At 44.6% G+C, this 21,368-nt stretch overlaps 1 protein-coding gene across 1 annotated transcript in view; it reads right to left on the bottom strand.

Moving 5' to 3' along the window:
• The window catches only part of LOC307030058 (neural-cadherin-like), a 597,902-nt gene that overhangs the window by 257,847 nt on the left and 318,687 nt on the right, over positions 1 to 21,368 (bottom strand). Inside the window, 3 exon segments of the mRNA XM_079666281.1 lie at positions 80 to 131; positions 133 to 330; positions 13,442 to 13,609. Coding sequence (XP_079522407.1) covers positions 80 to 131; positions 133 to 330; positions 13,442 to 13,609 — 418 coding nt within the window.

The raw sequence follows: 21,368 nt of genomic DNA, 5'->3' as shown, positions 1-21,368 counted from the left end.
AGATATTTCAATGGAAGATGGGATACTAATACATAATTGAAATAATCTAATAGAGCAGTTACAATGTAAAAAGTCTCACCTGTGACATTGATATAGACCGTGGTGAAGGCCGCCAGCGGAACAGCAGCCACGATTCTGGGCCCGGACTCGCAGCATGAAGTGTCTGGTGGTCTCATAGTCCAGGGGCTCTGCAACCAGGATGGAGGCCGAACCGTCCTCTCTGTTGGGGGTCAGGTAGAAGCGAACTGGCATGTTGGTCTCTGGGACCATGCCGTCCTCCAAGTTATACGTCACCCTCGGATCCCCAAGAGGGGAGGTGGCTTTGATGGTCTGTTGGACACAAAGAAGAGGATTAAAGGTGCATTTCCAATATGATAAGGTGTCTCAATCATTTAGAGTGAAATAACACCTGGACTTCCAGAAATGGTCTAGAGTCAGTACTGGCAGCATTGTTTGGCAAGCTACTTGGAAATGATAGTGAGTTCGGCTACCATTTACTTTATATTAAAAGACACTTCACTACATTAAAGCTGATCCCAGGGAGATATAGCATGCTAAGCTACAACAATGAGTTTAACTAAATGCATTATTTGTATAACAACACGTCTATAATACAAATGTATCATATACAAAATATAAAAAAATATATTAAATTAAAATTATTATCATTATGATTATTATGATTAGAAAAAATCATAATAATACACCACTGTATATATGATAATTACAGTTTTTCCCACAGATCTGAAATATACTTGGGGTGTGTGGCGAGGTGACGTGACGTGCCTTTGTGAAGTGCAACAACATTAACCTTTCGGTTGACCTTTCGGTTGGTCGCTTGTTAGTAGAACCCTTCACGCGATGGCAGAGCGAACATTTACAGCGTTGGGCTAGGGTTATTACGGAATTACGGCCCCTCAATAACGCACACTTCTTTCATTGGACGATGGTATCTTTCTTTCCGTGAGTCTCACAAATACAATATTGCAAAAGCATTAGGAGATATGTTGTATTACTGATGATAGCCACCTGACTTACACTAATGCACAGTGTACAGTGTAGCATATTAACATAACCAAGCAGTGTGTTTTCCCTTAGGATACATTCCTCTCCATCCTTACCCTCTGCCAATATTCCATTAGCTAAACTCAAGGTTGTGTGTATGTTGTCCCTTTAGAAGAGAAATGGATGATTTGATGTCAGTGTCATAGTGCTTTTGTCTGCGCATGCTGTGGAGTCCCTTAGTAGTCCTTAGCTTTTTTTATTCAGGGTGCAGGAGGGGTCGTTTCTTTGATTTGTGATTACAAGTCAATGCATAACCTATCCCATCTCCTGAGAGTTTTGTAAATCTAGGATTGCCATCTGGACACAGCAAGTGTAACAGAGTTATAAAGGTTGGTGTAAAATCCGGGTTAAATTGGAGAATCACATCATCTGGTGTTACAAATGCATGCCTGCATTACTGTAGCTTTGTTACCGCAATGGATTGTGGGAGATTCTCATACCGCGTGAGGATCTTTTGAGAAACGTGTCCTTTTTATGTGTCCATTCAAACGCAGAAACGCAGTGAAATAAACCAAAGTATTCACCAGCTCTGAGTGGTCTGTTGCCGAGGGGACACTACACCGGGGGTTACATTGGTACCGTGACCCGTTCTTCACTACGCCGGACCAGGGTGGATGTCTTCTCGCCGCTGCAACGTTTTGGAGCTTCAATTCCTTCAGTGTGTTGGACTCTCAGGTTTATTTTGTTGATACAAGCCTTATTCTTTTGAACTTGTCATTTTATTTTGGTTTACTATCGATGAAACATGAGTTCCAGTAGATTTAATACCTTTGAAATCACTCCTTTCAATGTTGGTAGGGGTAGAGGGCTATGTAGCACACCTGTTCCATTTCCACTAGGTGACTTAAAGGTGGGGGATAGGAAAACTTTTGATGGGGATTCAGTGCACAGTCCTATCAGAAGTGGAGATGTGATGACACCTTCCATCCAGCATACAGTAGAGTTATCTACACCACAGTGTTTTAGCACATCAGTCCCCAACCCACCTGATGATGTCGGACTAGCTGACCAAATTAGCACTATTGTGCAGCAGATAGGGCAGCAGCTAGCTGATAGCATTATGTCGCATTAACACTACAGCTGCTGTACACACGAGTCATGAAGAAAAATGCATTAAAAAAGACACACTCCCCAGCCAAACGCTGGATCTCTCCCAAGTTCAGCTAGTCACTCAGAGAGGAGTTAAAGAACCACCTGTGTTCAGAGGAGAGAGTTCAGACACACTGCCTGTTGATGAATGGGTTGATTTGATTAGAAATTACATCAGGAAAAGCAGTATCCACCCAGAGCATCAAGCTGAAGAAATTCTGATTCACCTGAGGGGCAGAGCAAAGGATGTTGTGAAGTTTGGGATAAGAAATAGTGGAATTGATGTCCAAGAGAACCCGCAGGCCATCTATGGACTCCTCCGCAAACATTTCAGCTCCAGCCATTGGTCTTCTGTGCCTCTGGCTGACTTTTATTCCACCCTACCAAAAGAACAAGAGGACCCATATGAGTACTGGCTCAGACTAAACAGAGCTGTCGATGTGGCTGACAGTTGTCTTAGGGAACAGGGTAAGGTGTTTGATAATCCCAGTATTGAAGTCACACGTATGTTCATCAGACACTGCCCCAGCAGAGATTTAGCTCTTACGTTTAGGTCCAAGACAATTGATAAATGTTCAGCACGATAAGTTCAGGAAGTGCTAGATGAATACCATTTAGAGAAGGGACTGACGTCTTCCACAGAGAGAGGCAGGATAAACATGAATGTAGCTGAGGTGAGCACTAATGTTGCTTTAGTGTCAGACATTCCCAAACAGGCACAAGCTGTGAGCCAGGAGTACCCTGCTTTCGAGAGGTTGATTGGCATGCTGGAGAAGGTGTTGCTTCAGGCCCCTGGGTATGCTCAAGCTAATAGGAGGCAACATACTAGCAACAAGCCACCAAAGATTGAGGGCTTTATGGACATGCCTTGTTCTATATGTAATGACAGCTCTCACTCTGCTTTCATACACTGTCGAGAGAACAGACTTTGCTTTCTGTGTCACTTACCTGGTCACCCAAGACTTGACTGCCCAGAGGGGAGACGTCCTCTTCACTACAACCAGCAGGGAAACTGAATGATCTGTGCAAGAGGGAGGATAGTGCAGATTATGTGAGTGAGCCTTCCACCTTGGATATGAAAGACATTGATGATTGTGAAACATTGTATGACACCTACAGCAGAATGGTGCCATCAAATAAGACACTGATTGTACAAAGGCTGCAAAGACTCCCGGAGACTGAGTCTATTCCACACGGCTGTGACCACCGATAATGGACATGCTCTCAAAGCATTAGTGGACAGTGGATCTATGGCATGCACAATTAGTGAGGCAGCTGACAGAAGAATTTCACAATCTGTCCCTAACATGGAAAGGAAATCAGCTGAAGACTTTGTCATAGTTGGTTGTGGTGGTCACCTTGTTACTCCAACTGCCATGTATGATCTTACTGCATCAGTTTATGGCTATAAGGTAATAATTCCTGTTCTAGTTGTGCCAGGCCAGACTGATGAAATGATTCTCGGCAGCAACGCCATCAAGTGGCTCATTTCGCAGATGAAAAAAACTGTAAGTTGCCAAAATATCACATCTCCTGTGACAAGTGTTCAGAGTGATAGTTTGCCCAATTTGATGTCCCTGCTGTCCTGCTCAGATGAATGCAAAGGTGGAGCAGGGACTAACAAAATTGGCACGGCAAAACTGAAAAGATGTGTAATTCTATAGCCAATGTCTGAAAGTTTGGTGTGGGGACGAAATTACCTGAGTCTGATGTCTCTGCAGTAGGGAGTACAGTCATCATTGAGCCCACCCAGTCAAAAGCCAGACCTGCACAAATTCTGGTGGGGAGGGTTGTCACGTCCTTATGGGGAAATGGCTGGGTTCCTGTCAAAATTGTAAACCCCACTGAAAAGCCACTCACCCTTAAAAAGAATGCAAAGGTTGCTGATGTGTCCCCCTGTCTTTCAGTGCAGGATTTACCAGATCCAGTTCGCGTCCAATCCAGTGCACAGTACACATACAGCCCATCGCCTGAGCCAAGGTCAGAGGACGAGATGTCCCGCATCTTGAGTGACATGGGTTTGCAGGATTTGGACCTCTCATCTTGTGAGGTCTCTTTCGAGTGGAAAGATAAGCTGATGAAAATCATTGAGCAGTATGAATCAACATTTTCGAAGCACAAAATGGACTGTGGCGAGGCAGTGGATTTTGTGCACAGAATACACCTGGTTGATGAAAAGCCCTTCAGACTTCCATACAGGCGGGTTCCGCCATGCCACTATGACAAGCTACGGACTGCTCTGAATGACATGGAGGAATTAGGGATCATTCGCAAATCTCAGAGTGAATACTCATCACCCCTTGTCCTTGTTGTCAAACCAAATGGTGACCTTCGCCTCTGCAATGACTTCAGGTGGTTGAACGCAAGAACAGTAAAAGATGCACATCCATTGCCCCATCAGACTGATGCCCTTGCTGCGCTTGGTGGAAATGTGTTATTTTCCACAATGGACCTCACGTCAGGGTTCTACAATGTCGGGCTGCATGAAGATGACAGAAAATATACAGCGTTCTCCTCCCCATTCGGTCTTCATGAATACAACAGGATGCCCCAGGGCTTGTCGAACAGCCCTGCCACTTTCATGCGAATGATGATGTCCATCTTTGGGGATGAGAACTTCACAAGTCTGCTATGCTACATGGATGACTTCATGGTCTATGCTCCATCTGAACAGGTTGCACTTGAGCGTCTACAGATGGTTTTCTCACGTCTTGCTGCCAACAACTTAAAGCTCTCCCCTAAGAATTGCTACTTTCTACGCAGGTCAGTCAAATTTCTGGGACACATTATTTGTGAGGATGGTGTTAAGACCGACCCGAGTAAAGTGGAGGTTATAAATGATATGCAGGAAGCTGACTTGATGGAGCAAGATGGGCAAACACCGTGTGCTAAGAAAATCCGGTCTTTCTTAGGGATGGTTCTCTATTACCACCATTTCATTGAGGGATGTTCTGCCAAAGCTAAGCCGCTGTTCAACCTTGTGTCTGAGCCTGCCACACCACACAAAAGAGGGAGAGGCCACAAACCAAAGTTTAAAAAAGGCAATGTCAGACTCTCTCCAACAGACTGGAATGATGAGTGCAAAGAAGCATTTGGAACATTGAAGTATGAGCTGGTGCACAGTGTCACTTTAGCACATCCAAATTTTAACGCTCCATTCATTCTTGCAGTTGATGCCTCCTTTGATGGCATAGGGGCCGTCCTTTCACAGTTGCCTCCTGATGGAAAGATGGCCAGACCTGTAGCATTTGCTAGCAAGACACTTTCCCACTCTCAGCTGAACTATCCAGCACATCGACTTGAGTTTCTCGCTCTTAAATGGGCAGTTTGTGACAAATTTAGCCATTTGCTAAAAGGGCGACACTTCACAGTCTGGACGGATAATAACCCATTGACATACATCTTGACTAAGCCTAGGTTGAATGCTTGTGAGCAGAGGTGGGTTTCAAAGCTCGCAGCATACAGTTTTGACCTGAACTATATCCCTGGTCCAAAGAATGTGGTCGCTGATGCATTAAGTAGAGAGCCATTTGTCCAGTCGTGCATGAGCCACCGTCTTGTGACTGAACCTTATGCGTTTTTACTGAACCACATGTCTGGGATGGTGGATAGAACAGTGCAGGATGCATTTAGGTGTACTAATAACTGCCAGGTGGTTGTTGATCAGTCCGAGGAAGTCGCTGTCATCACCCAGCCTCCTTCTCAAGGGTCCCTGTCATCACATGAAGTCTCAGCAGTGTTGGATGCACACGACACTGGAGATGTCGGCCAAGTGAGAGGAACAGGACCAGCTGTTTTTCAGGTCGCTGGTGTCGACCAGACTTCCTCTCTACCAAAGAGTGAACTTGTTAATCTCCAAGAGCAGGATGATGTCATAGGCAGGGCTCTCTATTACATCCAGCGCCGCAGGAGACCCACGAGACGTGAGCGTGCTGCTGAGTCTCGCTGAGTGACAAAACTGCTAAGACACTTGCCCAAACTCTCCGTCAAGGATGGTATTTTGTGCAAGGTAAAGAAAGACAGACAAATGAACACGACAATCCACCAAATTGTGGTTCCAGACTCCCTTAAGGCCCAAGTTCTCAATGGCATACATGACTCAGCTGGTCATCTGGGACAGGCCCGCACACTTTCTCTTGCCAGGCAGAGATTCTTTTGGATAGGAATGGAACGTGACATCATCAATCATGTGAGGAATTGTTTCCGATGTGTGGTTGGAAAAACACATGAGCCTAACGACCGTGCTCCTCTTGAAAGCATTTGCACCTCTGAACCGATGGAACTAGTCTGTATTGATTTCTGGACTGCTGAACAGACTGACAAAAAGTGTGTGGATGTTTTGGTAGTCACAGATCATTTTACTAAAATGTCTCATGCATTCCCGTGTAAAAATCAGTCAGCTAAACAGGTCGCTCGTCGACTTTGGAATGACTTTTTCTGCATATATGGTTTCCCCAAACGCATCCATGCCGATCAAGGAGCCAATTTTGAGAGTCAACTCATTAAAGAGCTCATGGAGGTAGCTGGCGTCCAGAAGTCACACACCACCCCTTACCATCCTACGGGGAATGGAGTTGTCGAGCGGTACAACAGAACACTTGGGGGCATGATAAGGGCCCTGCCTCCACATTCCAAGGCCAGGTGGCCACAAATGCTCCAAATGCTGACATTCTGTTACAATTGCACTGAGCATGAGACAACAGGCTTTGCACCTTTCTTTCTCATGTTTGGGAGGATCCCACGTCTGCCAGTTGATGTTGTGTTCCAGCATGCCCTCTCTAGCAGTGCTGTTGTTGACCATTGTGAGTTTGTTTCCCGCTTGAAACGTGACCAGGCTGAAGCTGCTCACATTGCCCGGCAGAACAGTCGGACTGAACAGGCGCGTCAGGCAAAGAACTACAACCGCAAAGCAAAAGGGTCACCTCTCACTATTGGTGACAGAGTCTTGCTTGCAAATCGTGGTGAGAGAGGGAAAAGAAAGATTGCAGACAGATGGGTTTCCACAGTTTATGAAGTGATATCTGTGAAGCCAGGAATCAATGTGTACTGCATTAGAGACCCTGTGACGTCAAAGGAAAAAGTTGTTCATAGGAATCTCCTGCTTCCTGTGAGTTTTCTCCCCGTGGGAGGTGATGAAGATCTTGAGTCAAGCTGCTCTTCTGTCACTGGAAGTGGACAAAGTGACCCAGTGGTTTCTCTGTCTGTACAGAACAGTGAGACGAAGACAGTTAACTGGCTCCTGCAGATGGAGGATGCAAATGATGGGGATGAGACAGCCAGTCAGCCTGATTGTTCTTCAGTAGTGGATGTGAGCACAGCACCTTCAGAAGCAGAAGAGTCTTTGATCTCACATGTTGTGTGTGAGGTTTTGAATTCCTCAGACTCTTTCGTACGTGTTGCACAGTTGCCCTCCACTGTTGAATGTGAGGTGCCTCAAGATGCATATTTACAGTCCTCAGCAGAAAGAGCTCATTGTGTGCCCTCCCCTGACATGGCAACATATACACAACTAGGTGCACTCACACAGGGCCATGTAGTTAGTGAACAGCCTCTTCCACTTTGCACTAGGGCAGGTAGACCTATAAAACCTCCAGCTCGACTCATTTGTGAAATGAATGAGCAGATTGTTGATGACTCAGTGTCAACAAGTGGTTCTGTGTTTTCTATTATGAGAGACATATTCTTTGGTTAGACTCCTGATAGTGATTATATATATATATATATATATATATGTTTTAGTTTTTTTTTTCAATTAGTATTTGCACTGTCTTACAGTGTCCCTCAGTAATTTCAAGATGTAGAAGAGTAATGTTTATTTTATAAGAGGTGTACACGGCATCTTTTGTGTCTATGTTATGAAGGGGTTTGGCCAATCTCTTGCTGACTTGTTCCAAGTGGACAGTTTCAAACTGACTTAAACAAGGTTATGCTCAAATTTCTACACAGCGTGTATTTTGTATCTCCTGTGTGTTTTGTCGTTTTCTGTGTTTTGCCCCAATTTAGCAGAATTTTAGGGGGGTGTATGTAACAGAGTTATAAAGGTTGGTGTAAAATCCGGATTAAATTGGAGAATCACGCCATCTGGTGTTACAAATGCGTGCCTGCATTACTGTAGCTTTGTTTCCGCAATGGATTGTGGGAGATTCTCATACCGCGTGAGGATCTTTTGAGAAACGTGTCCTTTTTATGTGTCCATTCAAACGCAGAAACGCAGTGAAATAAACCAAAGTATTCACCAGCTCTGAGTGGTCTGTTGCCGAGGGAACACTACACCGGGGGTTACACAAGCAAAACCAATTCCTGGGAAATGTAGCTTGTGAGGATGCTACCTCTGTACTCTGTAAGCCATTTGATTAAAAAAACAACAACATTAATAGTGATAACTCTGGTTACAAATTTAGCTACTATCCCACACAGAGTACTTGTCTGAGTGAAAAGTCTACCAGTTGTTGACAGATGAGACGATACAACATTACGCCACCCTGACTCCTTGGGAGTTTGTTATTTTACCCAATAAACGAAAAAAAAGGTAGGACCAAAACATAAAGTCTGTGTCAGCAACAGATTGTCCAAGCAACATATTGTCATGCACCTACACATATACTGTATAGTTATCTTTTCCTTACTTTAGGTTTAAATTGAGTCCCCAAGGCCAGTATTTTGAATTTCACAGGATTTTGAATGTGTCAAATTCCCAATTCTAAGGCAAATAAATGGAATTACAGCTATGATTGTGACACTATAACCGCCAGGGTTTTCCAACATGTAAACTTTGCGTACTATTATAATGCATTGGGGTACAAAGTGGTGGAACAAGTACTCTACTAGACTTAATTTCAAGTAAAAGTCCTGCATTGAAATGTTACTGAAGCAGAAGTAAAGGAGTATTACCAGTTATGTACTTATTTATCAGTAGTAAAAGTACTTGCTATGCAGAATGGCACTTTTCACAGTATCATACTATTAGATAATATAATGTAATCCTATGTTTTACACTAGCAAATACATGTACAGTAAGGGCATTTTAGTTTGTGTGGAGTTAAAAGTACAATATTTGGCTCTGAAAGAGTAAAAGTATAAAGAAGCATAAAATGGAAATACTTAAAGGTGGGGTAGGTAAGTTTGAGAAACCGGCTCGAGATACACTTTTTGTTATATTCCATGGAATGCTCTTAACATCCCGATAGCAATGAATATCTTAAGTGCTTTGGCAAAAAATCTATAACAAAATGTCATCTGTGGAAGTCGTAGCACTTTAAAAAGCATGACCAATCATTTTAGCCGGCCCGGCTAAAATAACTGGATGGCATACCTGCCTGTCTGCCTTCCATCTGTGCACAAACTTATCTCGTGCCCTCATTGGTCATGTGTGCGTTTGTGTGTGTTGGAGGAGGGGCTCTGTAAGGAAGTGGCAGATTTTTTCCGGCTATGTATTTTCAAATTCTAGCGCACTCGAGATGGTTTCTCCAAAATGACATACCCCATCTTTAAGTAAAGTATGTCAAAATGGTACTTAAGTACAATACTCGAGGAAAATGTACTTAGTTAGATCACCACTGGTTCTGAAACCTCCCCACCATCAGACTCTCATTTACTCAATGCTTTCACCAAGTCTATTGCCTGATGGACATCAATCTCTTAAACTTGCCATACTAAAGGTTAGCTTATGACCCAGATTTATAAAGACAGCACTTGACTAAGTTATTGCAACATTAAACATTTAGGAGCATACTTGATGGTGAGAATATGCCTTCTCTATAGGGGTCACATTTACCTGCTAGTGCCTACTGTATATGTATAAATGGCATTTGTATAAGTCTTGGAAACTTTTGAGTAAAATGGGGTGCTACATACTAGCCCTTTTGGGAAAAATCACATCCTGGGATTCTTGAATATTTTATTGAAACAAAGTGAGAATAAAAAAGCCGCCATGGGTAAATGTTAAAAGTTGGAGGTTCTAGTGCTAAGAGGACAGCTGCTGCTGAGCTTCAAGGGAAGTGCGCATTTTAAAGAGTGGAAAATGATCTGCCCAATGGAGAAAAAAGCCTTTTTTAGCCCATGATAATGAACGCTAAAATATTAAAGCAGTAAGATTCAAACAGTTTGACTGACAGTAGACTGACTAGACAACAGTCCGCTAAAGTCCTGAGGGATCAAAGGGAAATATACTTCATTCTCCATTCCCAAATTAAGCAAAGGCCATTCACAGCTGATGCCAAATGCACCCCAATTAAAATCAAAAACGCCATCTCCGACGTGCTGCTGCTTGCCTATGGGCGACCCAGCTGTATGTATTCAACCTGCAAAGCACAGCAGTTACAATAATGAGACTCCATATCAGGGAGGCAGAATTGGCATGCCTGATGACTGTATGTGCTGATTTAGGGCCATAAAAACAAACTTTTTCCAAGGTAGAGCTGATACAACCCGCTGAGAGAGGTTACATCAGTGCATATGAACCAAATCAACAATACCATCTCCATTAATACACTGAACTGCAGAGATCACAAACTCTCTCGCATCTTAGCAGCACAGCTCACAGACACATTAACATTTTCAGATGGATACTGCTCTCCTCTGTCTTTTCATTTCCATCTCTTGGATACACATATTCAATGGCAACTTGAAAGGACTTAATTGCTTTTCAAGAGATTGTGAGAAAATAATGTCTATCACTATGAATAATCAAATGCACTGAACAAGATACATTGCGCTAATAATGTGGGATAAAATATAAAAACAAAGAAAACTATTAAAAGAAATAAGGGGTGTGATATATTTATTTTAATGTCACCTTATATATATTCGTGTGTGTTAAATTTGAAGGGACAAAGTACATTTTTCCTCTTTTAAATATAGCGCAATAGTCTTTTCTTCCACTTTTATGTGTAATCAAAAGGGTGGTTTTTTGGCTATCTGTGGTTAGGCATAATACAAATGACCTTTGACATCTGCTTTGCAGTTCCCAGAATATCAGGAGAGTGCTAGGGTCTCTCTGTTAATCATCCACGGTTTTTGCAATTAACAGGGGAATTCCCAGATACATTTTCAGATATAAGGAAGTTAAAGTATTGTAGAATTAATGATTTATCTCCTACATACCCCAAAAGAGGCCTTGAGAATTTAGTCAAACAGTTACCGAGGCCATAGTCTTTTGTTCTCATTAATGTCTGTATTCATTCCAGATAGTTGACTTTTAGGTGAGAAGAAGGTCAAGGAAGGCCTTAGGCCATGGGAACAGTTAAGCTTTGTTATTTACCTAATCCTAAAGATGTCATGAGACGATGACGTTTGGATATTTACAAATATGGCTTTCATTAGGAAAAACATGTGACTGTTGTGTGATAAGATACATGATAGGATGTTTGTGTGTGTTGAAGATGTTTAAGGGGAATGAGTATGTGTCCTGTCAAAGAGTCCTCTGTCATGACTCCAAATCATTGATTGGGGGATCTGCCTAAGGGCAGAGGGACAAACACACACACATACGCGCACAGAAGCAACAGATGGAATCAACAAACTGCTGACTCACTACCTGGGGTCCCGCCCAGAAGTGAAACCGACCAATGGAACACTGCCAACTCACTGGCTAGCTCGCTCAGAAGTGAACTCGCCAATAACAAATAGCTAGGGAAGAGCAAGCGATAAAACTCCTTCCCACCTGTGGTTAAATGTTGTGATCATTTTGAGGATTGGCGCTCTTGTTTTTGACTTGCCGTTCCTGAGACGTGTCTCACACGGTGGTAGAACCTGAGCCCGGAGTACTCTGCAGAGTGCTTCGTGATTAGGTGATTAGGTGATTGGGTGATGTATTGTATGTTTTTTACCATTAAAGCAGATTATTGTTTAACCCTTATCCTGGTGCTTTGACTTTTCCTTCTTTTAAAACAAACTCATAGAGGAACGCGCGAAGCAGAGATTCTGCCTCAACAGGGATGACATGAGGTGTTTTCTGTAGCAGGGGTTGTTTAACAATTAGCTCTTTTGAAATTCCACACAATAATGTCTCTAAGTAACAATATTTTGTTGATCAGCATTGACCAGTAGTGGAATGTAACCAAGTATATTTACTCGAGTATTGTACTTAAGTATCAGTTTGTAGGATGGCAGGTGCGAAAACACTACAACGTCCCATAACACTTCCCTTTGGATAAACACGCTGCAGTTTCAAGAACGATAAAACAACACATGCGCAGCTTTTAGAAAACATTCCCAAACTTGAAGTAACGTACAGCGTTTACTAAAAGCGCTGCATTGACAAAACGCTGCAAATACAAAATGCTACAAGAAGCTCAAAAGACAACTGAAAAAAGGTGCCGGACCGGAGCGCTTGTTGATGTTAAGGGATTATAAAGTTTGACAACTTTCATTGTCACTGGAAACCTACCATTTGATATTTAAAATCAAAAGTACAAAAATGTGTGTGCATAATTGCACGCTTACAGTTGTGAGAACATGAAAGCACTTTTCTCAGAAGGCTGGATGCAGAGTGTGTACTTCAGTAGCAGAGTGCATCAGATGTGTAAGGAGGATACTTATTTCTTCTTGTGCTTATTTATGTGTGAATTTGTATGTACTGTGAATATACTGCATGAGTATGGATGCTTGCTGTTTATTTTGATTAATAATTTATCAACTATGATTTATCTTTTTTGAATTTGGCAAAACACATTGCTGTTCAGGAGCCAGCTGTGATTATATTTGTTTTATTGTCAGATTGTATAAAACAGAAATATTAAATCATATTTTTTTATTGTGTTTAACATAACTCTACTGCATTTTTGATCTCATGTAAAGCATTTTTTATTGCCTGTTTTTATACATTACATGTCACTTGTTAGATGCTTTTATCCAAAGAAACTTACAGACTCAATACTCTGGGAAATCCCCACAATTTGGGGTGAAATGTCTCAGGGACACAACAACATGCTGACTGCAGTGGGGCTTGAACCTGTACATATGCCTTATCCCAATACATACGCACAACCCACTGCACCACACACCTCCTGGATACCTTTTTACTTTCATCACTCAGATTGATCTCACCCAAGAAGACCACAAGACCATATGTTTGAAAGATTAAATAAAAACTTGTGATAATGAGTTGCAAGGAAGTTGGCTCAAAAGATGGAACCAAGATTTGGGAGATGATTTACGATAAGTTTCGTATTAAACCAGGGTAAAAGCTACACATTTGATGGTCAGGCAACACAAAGGTACAAATATGTAATATGTGTTGGAAATGCACCAATATGTGTACCAAATATAAACCCCCACCCTAACGTACCACGATGGGCGTGTCTCTGACGGTGTTTTCGGGTATGACCATGCTGTAGCTGTCTTTGTCCCACTGTGGAGGCTGGTTCTTCACGTTGGTGATGGTGACAGACAACTCCACAGAACTGCTCCTGTTCCCCCCGTCTGTAGCCACGATCTCCCTGGTGACGTAGGTCCTCTGTGGCGAAAAAGTGCAAACAGAAGAGGAGGTCAATTACTTGATTCTTAAGATTAGTGTGAAAGTGATTGCAGTTTCCTTGAAAACTGATTAGTATATCAAGATCACAACGTTTTTAGCAAGCGATCCACTTTCTATACTTCTGTCCATGGACAAACAAGCGGTAGACCGTATTTGTGTAAAAAAAAACACATTCCACGATAATTGCATTGGTTGAGGGGCATGGCTCACTGTGGAGCCGTAGAGTTTGTTAACCCTTAAAAGAACAATTAGCTAAAGTCCCTGCACACAGAAGAAATGGTCTGCTTACTAACTGAAGAAAATAACGTAACCAAGAGTCATGTACTCCAAGTGTGGGTAAATGGAATATGTTGGAGACAAATAACTACCATATTGCCACAAATGTAACTTTTTTCTTTATGGCCTTTTCTCTCCAATCCTTTCTATGAATACCACATGTATTGTGCATTATAGGGTGAATTATATTGCATCGATAATAACATTTGCATAGATTATTTTTGCGTTAATGCTATACAATGACATGTTACGATGTTACATGTATTTCTTTAGACACAAACTCAACTTTACTTGAGGGAAGAACACATACATTTTAAAATATGTTACTGCATAGAGTAGACGATTGATTGGACTAACACAGAAGATTGTAGAGGTGTGGATATGTGGGTCATAATGTATTTTAAGCCCCATCAGTTAACCTGCGCTGCCCCTTAAAGAGGGTTGGCAGAGTGTTGCCTGTTTGGCACTGTTTGTCTCTATAGGCTTGCCGTAGTTTCCTTGTTCTAGCAAAGTCTAAGGGAGCACAACCAACCCTGCATGCCAGGTCACTTAACTTGCATCCGTGCTTCCCTCACTTGCATATTTTCCTCAACCAGGAGAAGAGAGAGGAAGCAAGGAAATGTGTTTTAAGAGCAATGGGATGTCCTTTCCTTTGAGGGTCACGTTAAGCGACTTCCGTTTGTGATGACAGCAACAGCTGATGCATCTGGATCGACTGTCAGTCTCTGCAGAGAGTTTTGAGGGAGTTTGTGTTTGCAGACATGTTCGTTGATCTACTACTAATAAAAGGCACACAGTTCCGTTATCGCTCCTCTGTTATCGCTCCTCGCCTTGGATGGCGCACCAGAACAACTTCCAGTTCGAGCGAGGAGCGAGGAAATGACAAATAAGAGACTTGGCATGTACCCCATGCCCCCAGGAAGAGCGCTGGCCACTGACGCAAAATTGTGAAGTGGCCAAGCGGGGGTATTACACTTACAATTTAGTCCCTGACAACACACTCTGACTCCATAATCGTCCAGGAGCGACGTTTGGTCAGGGTCCCGTGGCGTGCAGTTGTGACGCTCCTAGGCTCCTTCAGCTTCATAAAGGGACACAAATAGCTTTCAACTGATTGCAATGTATTCCCATCTGCGGCGGGATTTGACGCTCATGGAAGCACGGCATTCGTTTGTGTCGGCTGCCCTTAAAGGCAATGTGAGCGTTTCATTGATTGGATTAAATTGTGTGCAATGCTTTTATATTTTTCTCCTTCGATTCCGAGAAACACATATATTTTCGGAGTAAAGGATGGCAGAAGACACTACACTACCCAGAATCCCCAGCTATCGTTTAGGACTACACCTTGTGCTCTGTTTGACAAACCCCGTTTGTTTTCACCATTCATTCCAATGGCTGGCGTCTATGTCACGTGATCTTCAAATTTCTCCCACAAAAAAAAAAACATGGCCAAACTTCGTTTTATTCTCGGTGGAAAATGCCTATTTTAAAGTTAGTTTGGCCATTAAAATGCGTTTTGATGTCATTTGATGCGAGAAATATCAGTTGTTATTTCAGATTATGTGTGCAGTGGATGTACATGATCTTTAGTTTGCTAGTTATTACGAAGATTACTTCAGGAAATTGCGTCCAGAGAACGTTTTCATTGTTACCAAGGTGGTTGCTAGGGACGCTGCTATCGATATTATTTCTGTTATGTTGTGTAACTGTTTAATGGTGTTATCTGTATTGCTTCCCCCTTCCCCGTCAATGTAGTCCACAGCGCAAACTTATTAGTTTAACAAAATCCGCATCTAAAGATACGTTATTTTCCCCTGTGCAATTCCAGTCTCACATCTCACATCGTCATTAACAAATAGACCGAAAACATTTAAAAAAAATAAAACAATACTTTATTCCGAGTGTGCTTGCTTTTGTCTTTGAAAGTCATCACATAACGGCATTGTAATACACGGTTCGGCTGCATTAAATATTAAATATCTGCCGTAGTTCTCTATTTATAGAGCCCTGATGAGAAGACTTCTCGACAAACATGAGGAACTGCCGCCAACACTCAAAACGTGACGTGGATCATAAATATATCAGCAATTAACATTTTACATTTCTTTTCACACAATGAGTCTCTTTGCAGGATCAACACTAATTCGGCTGACTTTTATATTTGATCAAATTGGTAGATAGGCTGTATTTACACCATAAAGGTGCACAGCTGATAGAAAGGGACACCTGGTGGTTAAAGCATGTTATTGAATTTCATTATTTTTATTATTAGATATGAATAGGATCCCTATAAAGTATATTCATTACTCGTTATTCGTCATTCAAAATAAGCACCTCTTCTCGCTTCGCCTTAGCAAGAAGGGCCGTCTGGTGCCGCCTGGCCACTTAGGTACAAAGGCAGGGTTGGGCTTCAGCAACACTCTCGTTTGCCCCGGGGCAAACTGAGTGCATGAAGGATGTACAGAGAGCGCATGAATGTCACTGACTCGCTTGTCAGATGCCAGAGCGAGTAACAACACTGTCTTCAGTGACAGGTGTTTCATGTCAGCTTCTTCCAGGGGTTCAAATGTAGGTTGAGTGAGCCCATCTAAAACCACTGCCAAGTCCCATAAGGGTACCAGTGACCTGGAAACAGGGAGGAGCCTGCGAGCCCCTTTCATAAAACGGCAGACCAAGGGATGTTGGCTAGCCGTCTTTCCCTCAAAGCCCACATGGCATGCAGCAATAGCAGCCAGGTATACTTTGATCGTAGAGAAAGCTCTGTGTTTATCAATCAGGTCCTGTAGAAATGATAGAATCACCCCGACAGGACATTGAAAAGAGATGTGTCCCTTTTGAAGGCACCACTCCTCAAACACTCTCCACTTACAGTCATAGAGGGACCTGGTGGAGGAAGCTCTTGCACTCTGAATAGTGTTTATCACCTTCTGAGGGAGTCCCACTGTATTCAGGTTATACCACTTACGGGCAAGGCCCATAGTGCCAAGCGCTCTGGGTGTGGGTGAAAAATCGTCCCCCCCGCCTGAGACAGTATGTCCCTGCGTAGCGGGAGCTGCCACGGCTGCCCGCACAGCAGCTGATATATTTCCGCCAGCCAGTACATTGCAGGCCAGTGTGGAGCTATTAGGATCAGTGTGTGGCGTTGTTGGGGGTATCAGAGCCAGGGGTGGGAACGCGTACAGAAGGACCGGAGGCCAACGCGTCCACGCCTAACGGTGCGTTTAAGTCGTGCATTGAAAAGAACAGGTGACATTGAGCGTTTTCTTTTGATGTCCATGTCTAACGGTGCGTTTAAATCGCGCATTGAAAAGAACAGCTGACATTGAGCGTTTTCTTTTGATGCGAACAGATCCACCGCGGCCTGGCCGTAACTCACCCACAGCTGACTCACAATTATTGAATGTAGAGTCCATACAGTGGTGCACCTCTGGACAGCAGATCTGCCCCGAGGTTCATCACTCCTGGTACGTGCGTCGCTCTCAGAGAGAGGAGACGTCCGCAGCTCCATAAGATCAGTTTGCGTGCCAGCATGTGTAACTGGAGAGAACGCAAACCCCCTTGGCGGTTTATATACGATATTGTGGTCGTGTTGTCTGTCCTCACGAGGACATGATGTCCTCTGAGAAAAGGCAGAAAGCGTTTCAGGGTGAGGAACACCGCTAAAAGCTCCAGATAATTTATGTGTGACCGTTGGAGGTCTCTGCTCCAGAGACCCCTCACAGGTCGACCTTCGTATATACCCCCCCAGCCCGTCAGACATGCGTCTGTGGTGACCACCTTCCGCGATAGGACAGGCACGCCCCGTACTAGAAAAGTCGGGTGCAGCCAGTGGCGCAGTGCCATTACGCATTTTATAGTGACCATCACTCTCTGCGCGCCATGATGCGCGGGGTCCAGTCTGAGGGCAGCTACCCAGCGCTGAAACTCCCTCATGTGTAAGCGTCCCAGTCGTACCACCGACTAACGCCATGAGCCCCAGTAACCGCAGACATGATCTGAAGAGAACATATTTGCGTGGCTGGAAATGAGCGAGGCAAGCCCTGAAGGCTTTCACTCTCACTGCTGACAGGCGGGCTGTAAAGGGCACCGAATTCAGGAGTTGGCCCAGGAAGAGTACAGTCTGGACTGGGGACAACATGCTCTTTTCTGCGTTTATTACCAAACCCAGGTCGAGCAGGTGTTTTTCGAGGACATTCGTCTGCGTAATAGCCTCTTGCTCCGACTGTGCGAGAAGGAGCCAATCATCCAGATAAGTTGCCAGGCGAATACCCTGTTGTCTTAACGGGGCTATCGCGGCTTCCTTACACCGTACAAACACTCGTGGGCTGAGAGACAGACCGAAGGGAAGTACTCTGTACTCATAACAGATACCCTGAAAGGCGAACCTCAGATATTTCCTGTGTGGATAATATACTGGGATGTGGAAATACGCGTCTTTCAGGTCAACTGATGTGAACCAATCGTTTTAGCGCAGGAGACGCAACAGAGATGTGTGAGTGAGCATTCTGAATTTGTATCTTTTTAGATATTTGTTCAGAGCCCTCAAATCTAGTATTGGCCGAATTCCGTTCCCTCCCCGTTTGGGAATGAGGAAATACTTGGAATAAAAGCTGCTCTGACTCTGTTCGGAGGGTATTATAGATATAGCTTTCTTTTCTAGTAGCGAGAGAATCTCTTGCTCCAGAATATGTGCCGACTCTCACCGGGCATGCGAATGCAGAATGCCGAAAAGTGAGGGGGGGTGACAGCGAATTGGAGTCTGTAACCCTGTGCTATTGTCTTGAAAACCCAAGCAGAATCTGTGAGCATCCTCCACTTTTCGCTTCTCAAAGAGAGTGGAGATGTCACATCCCTGTCGTCTGCCCTCTGTGTCTTTATTTGTTGTGTTATGGGGCCCTCTAGTGTCTGAACACGGTGGTACCCCAGGTTGACAACCCCGGTCGACACTGCGCATGCGCGTGGCGGTGATGCCTTCACAGCCCCGTTCATCGTCCGCCTTCTGAGAGAGGCAGCAGCCACTCTTAGAAGGGGGGTAGACGTCAGACTGTTTATTGTTTGAAACGGGCAGGACGTGAGGCAGCCTGAGCGAAGGACTGCCGCGGGGCCGTTGAAGGCGGCGGCTGGACCCTTCGACAAAGCTGGAGAGCCTCATCCTCCTTCTTTTTGGATTCACACCGCTGCTGCATCAAAGCTAGAGCGGAGCCAAATATGCCCTCGGGAACAATAGGCATGTCCAAGACATCCTTTTTTTCCCGGTCTGGAAGCTTCGTCAGGTTAAGCCACCTGGCTCTCTCCTGTACAACCATTATCCCCAGTGCTTTGCCCGTGGCTTGGACTGCACTGCGCTGCACACGGAGGCAAATGTCCGTGATCGCTGCGATTTTGTCCCACACGGCAGGCTCAGGTTTGTTCTTCATGTCCTCGCAGAGCTCCGCCTGGTAGGCGGTCAGCAGCGAGGAGATGTTGAGCGCCCTAACGGACAAAGCTGCGGCTTTATAGGCTCGTTCGGTCAGTGCTGACTGGAAGAGGTCTGCCTTTGCCGGTAGCGCGGGGTTCTTGCTTGGTGCCGAAGCCAGCCGTGGTTGGAGGTGGGCTGCCACCTGCGGCTCCATGGGCGGCATGTGGAACAGGCCGAGTTTCTCCATGCCGTCACAGTCCAAAGAGGAGGCACCCTGGATTGGGGCCTTGTTGCTGAAAGGGCGGGCTCTCCACGAGACCGACACCTTGTCCAGCATCTCTGGAAAGACTGGGAGAAGCTGCCTCTTCATCCTCGCTGCTTGGGGCAAGTTATACCCCTCATAGCGAGATCTGGAGGTCTCCTTGGCCACTTCAGGCCAGGGTATGTCCAGCCTGGACGCAGCGCGTTGGCACACGGCCTGCAAGTCCATACTGAGGCAGGGCGAAGCTGGTGTGCTTTCGCCCGGGGGAGCGGACATCGCCTCCGGCTTTGCAGCCTGAGCAGATGAAATGAAGATGTCATCTTCGTGCTCATCCGAGTCGGATAAGAGGAACTCAGAGGTATCCTCTTCATCCTGCTCCATATAATCCAGCTCCAGGACATCCTCCGCGGGTGGAACCACGGTGAGGTCTAGTTGGGCGCCCCAGCTTGACACAGCACGGGGCTCCGCTCTCGCAGCTCTTGCCGCCACAGGGCCCCAACCTGACATGGTGCGGGGCTCCGATTCCGCAGCTACCGCCGTTGTTGAGCCCCAGCCTGACACAGCGCGGGGCTCAATCTCTGCGGCGGTCGCCACCATGTCCCGCCGGCAAATCAACGGACATGAAGGGGTCCTGTCCCGACAGGCTAGCTTGGCGCGCTAGCCGTCGGCGGAGGCTCTTGACGGTGAAGCGGGCACAATGCCCACACGAACTAGGGTTATCGAGAGCTTCCTGGGCGTGTTTCAGCCCAAGGCAGGACGAGCAGACCTGGTGTGAGTCCGTGCTCGAAATCTTAAATCCGCAGCCGCAGAGCCGAGTTTCCGAGCCGAGTCTCCGAGCCGAGTCTCCGAGCCGAGTCTCCGAGCCGAGTCTCCGAGCCTCCGTCTCCTCTGGTGTGAGGGAGAGAAGGGTCCATCCTCATTAGCCGGGGTGTCGGCGTGGAGGGAGAAACTAGTAACAGGTATGTTACCGTTTGAAAGAAAAAATCAAAACCTTATCGTTATTCCGAAAGGAAAAACGGCGGGCAGATTTTTTAATATTAACTGGTGTGTTAATATCTTTTATCTCCGTCTCCTCTGGTGTGAGGGAGAGAAGAATCCGTCCTCGCTCGCCGGGGTGTCGGCGTGGAGGGATAAACTAATACGTAATAAACTGATTACGCCAATCACGATTGGCGTAATGAGATTGATGCTTCTGTTTGCATACGCGTTGAGGCGCATCCCATAGTGAGACATCGAACGGTGTGTTATGAATGAGAACTTGGGTCGCAGGTTCCTCAATAGTGCATTACAAGAAATATATCAATATTTGTGCAGCATACCTCCAGCAATGTTAACTATGTTGAAGCACTTATTTTAACTCATATTATACATATGTATTATACTCTTATAGGATGTATATAGATATTTCATCTCCGGCCTTGTCAGGTATTGAACAATCAATAAATAAAGAACACAGAATTATTAAATATAAAACACAGAATTTGTGTGATTATACTAAATGATTTACAAATAAACACCACTGCATATTTACAACTGTTACACCTGCTGATGTAACGCAAATGTTTCCAACTTGGGATCAATAAAGTATATCTTATCTTAAAATGATCGATGGCTACTGCCATATTTGCAAAATTTGCCTCTGAACCTTGACAAGTGCATGTTTCAGGCTTATCAATTAATGTAATGTAATGTTATCAATTAACAACAGGAGGTGTCACAAACATAAGACCAGCTGTTAAATAAAGCTCTTCTGACCTTAGCTGGCATGTGGGTATATATGCTGCCCATTATGGGCACAAGCA

Source organism: Notothenia rossii (assembly GCF_949606895.1).
Source record: "Notothenia rossii genome assembly, chromosome: 2".
Classification (NCBI taxonomy): domain Eukaryota; kingdom Metazoa; phylum Chordata; class Actinopteri; order Perciformes; family Nototheniidae; genus Notothenia; species Notothenia rossii.
Note: the sequence above shows the minus strand (reverse complement) of the source record. Positions and strands in the feature narration are given on the sequence as shown.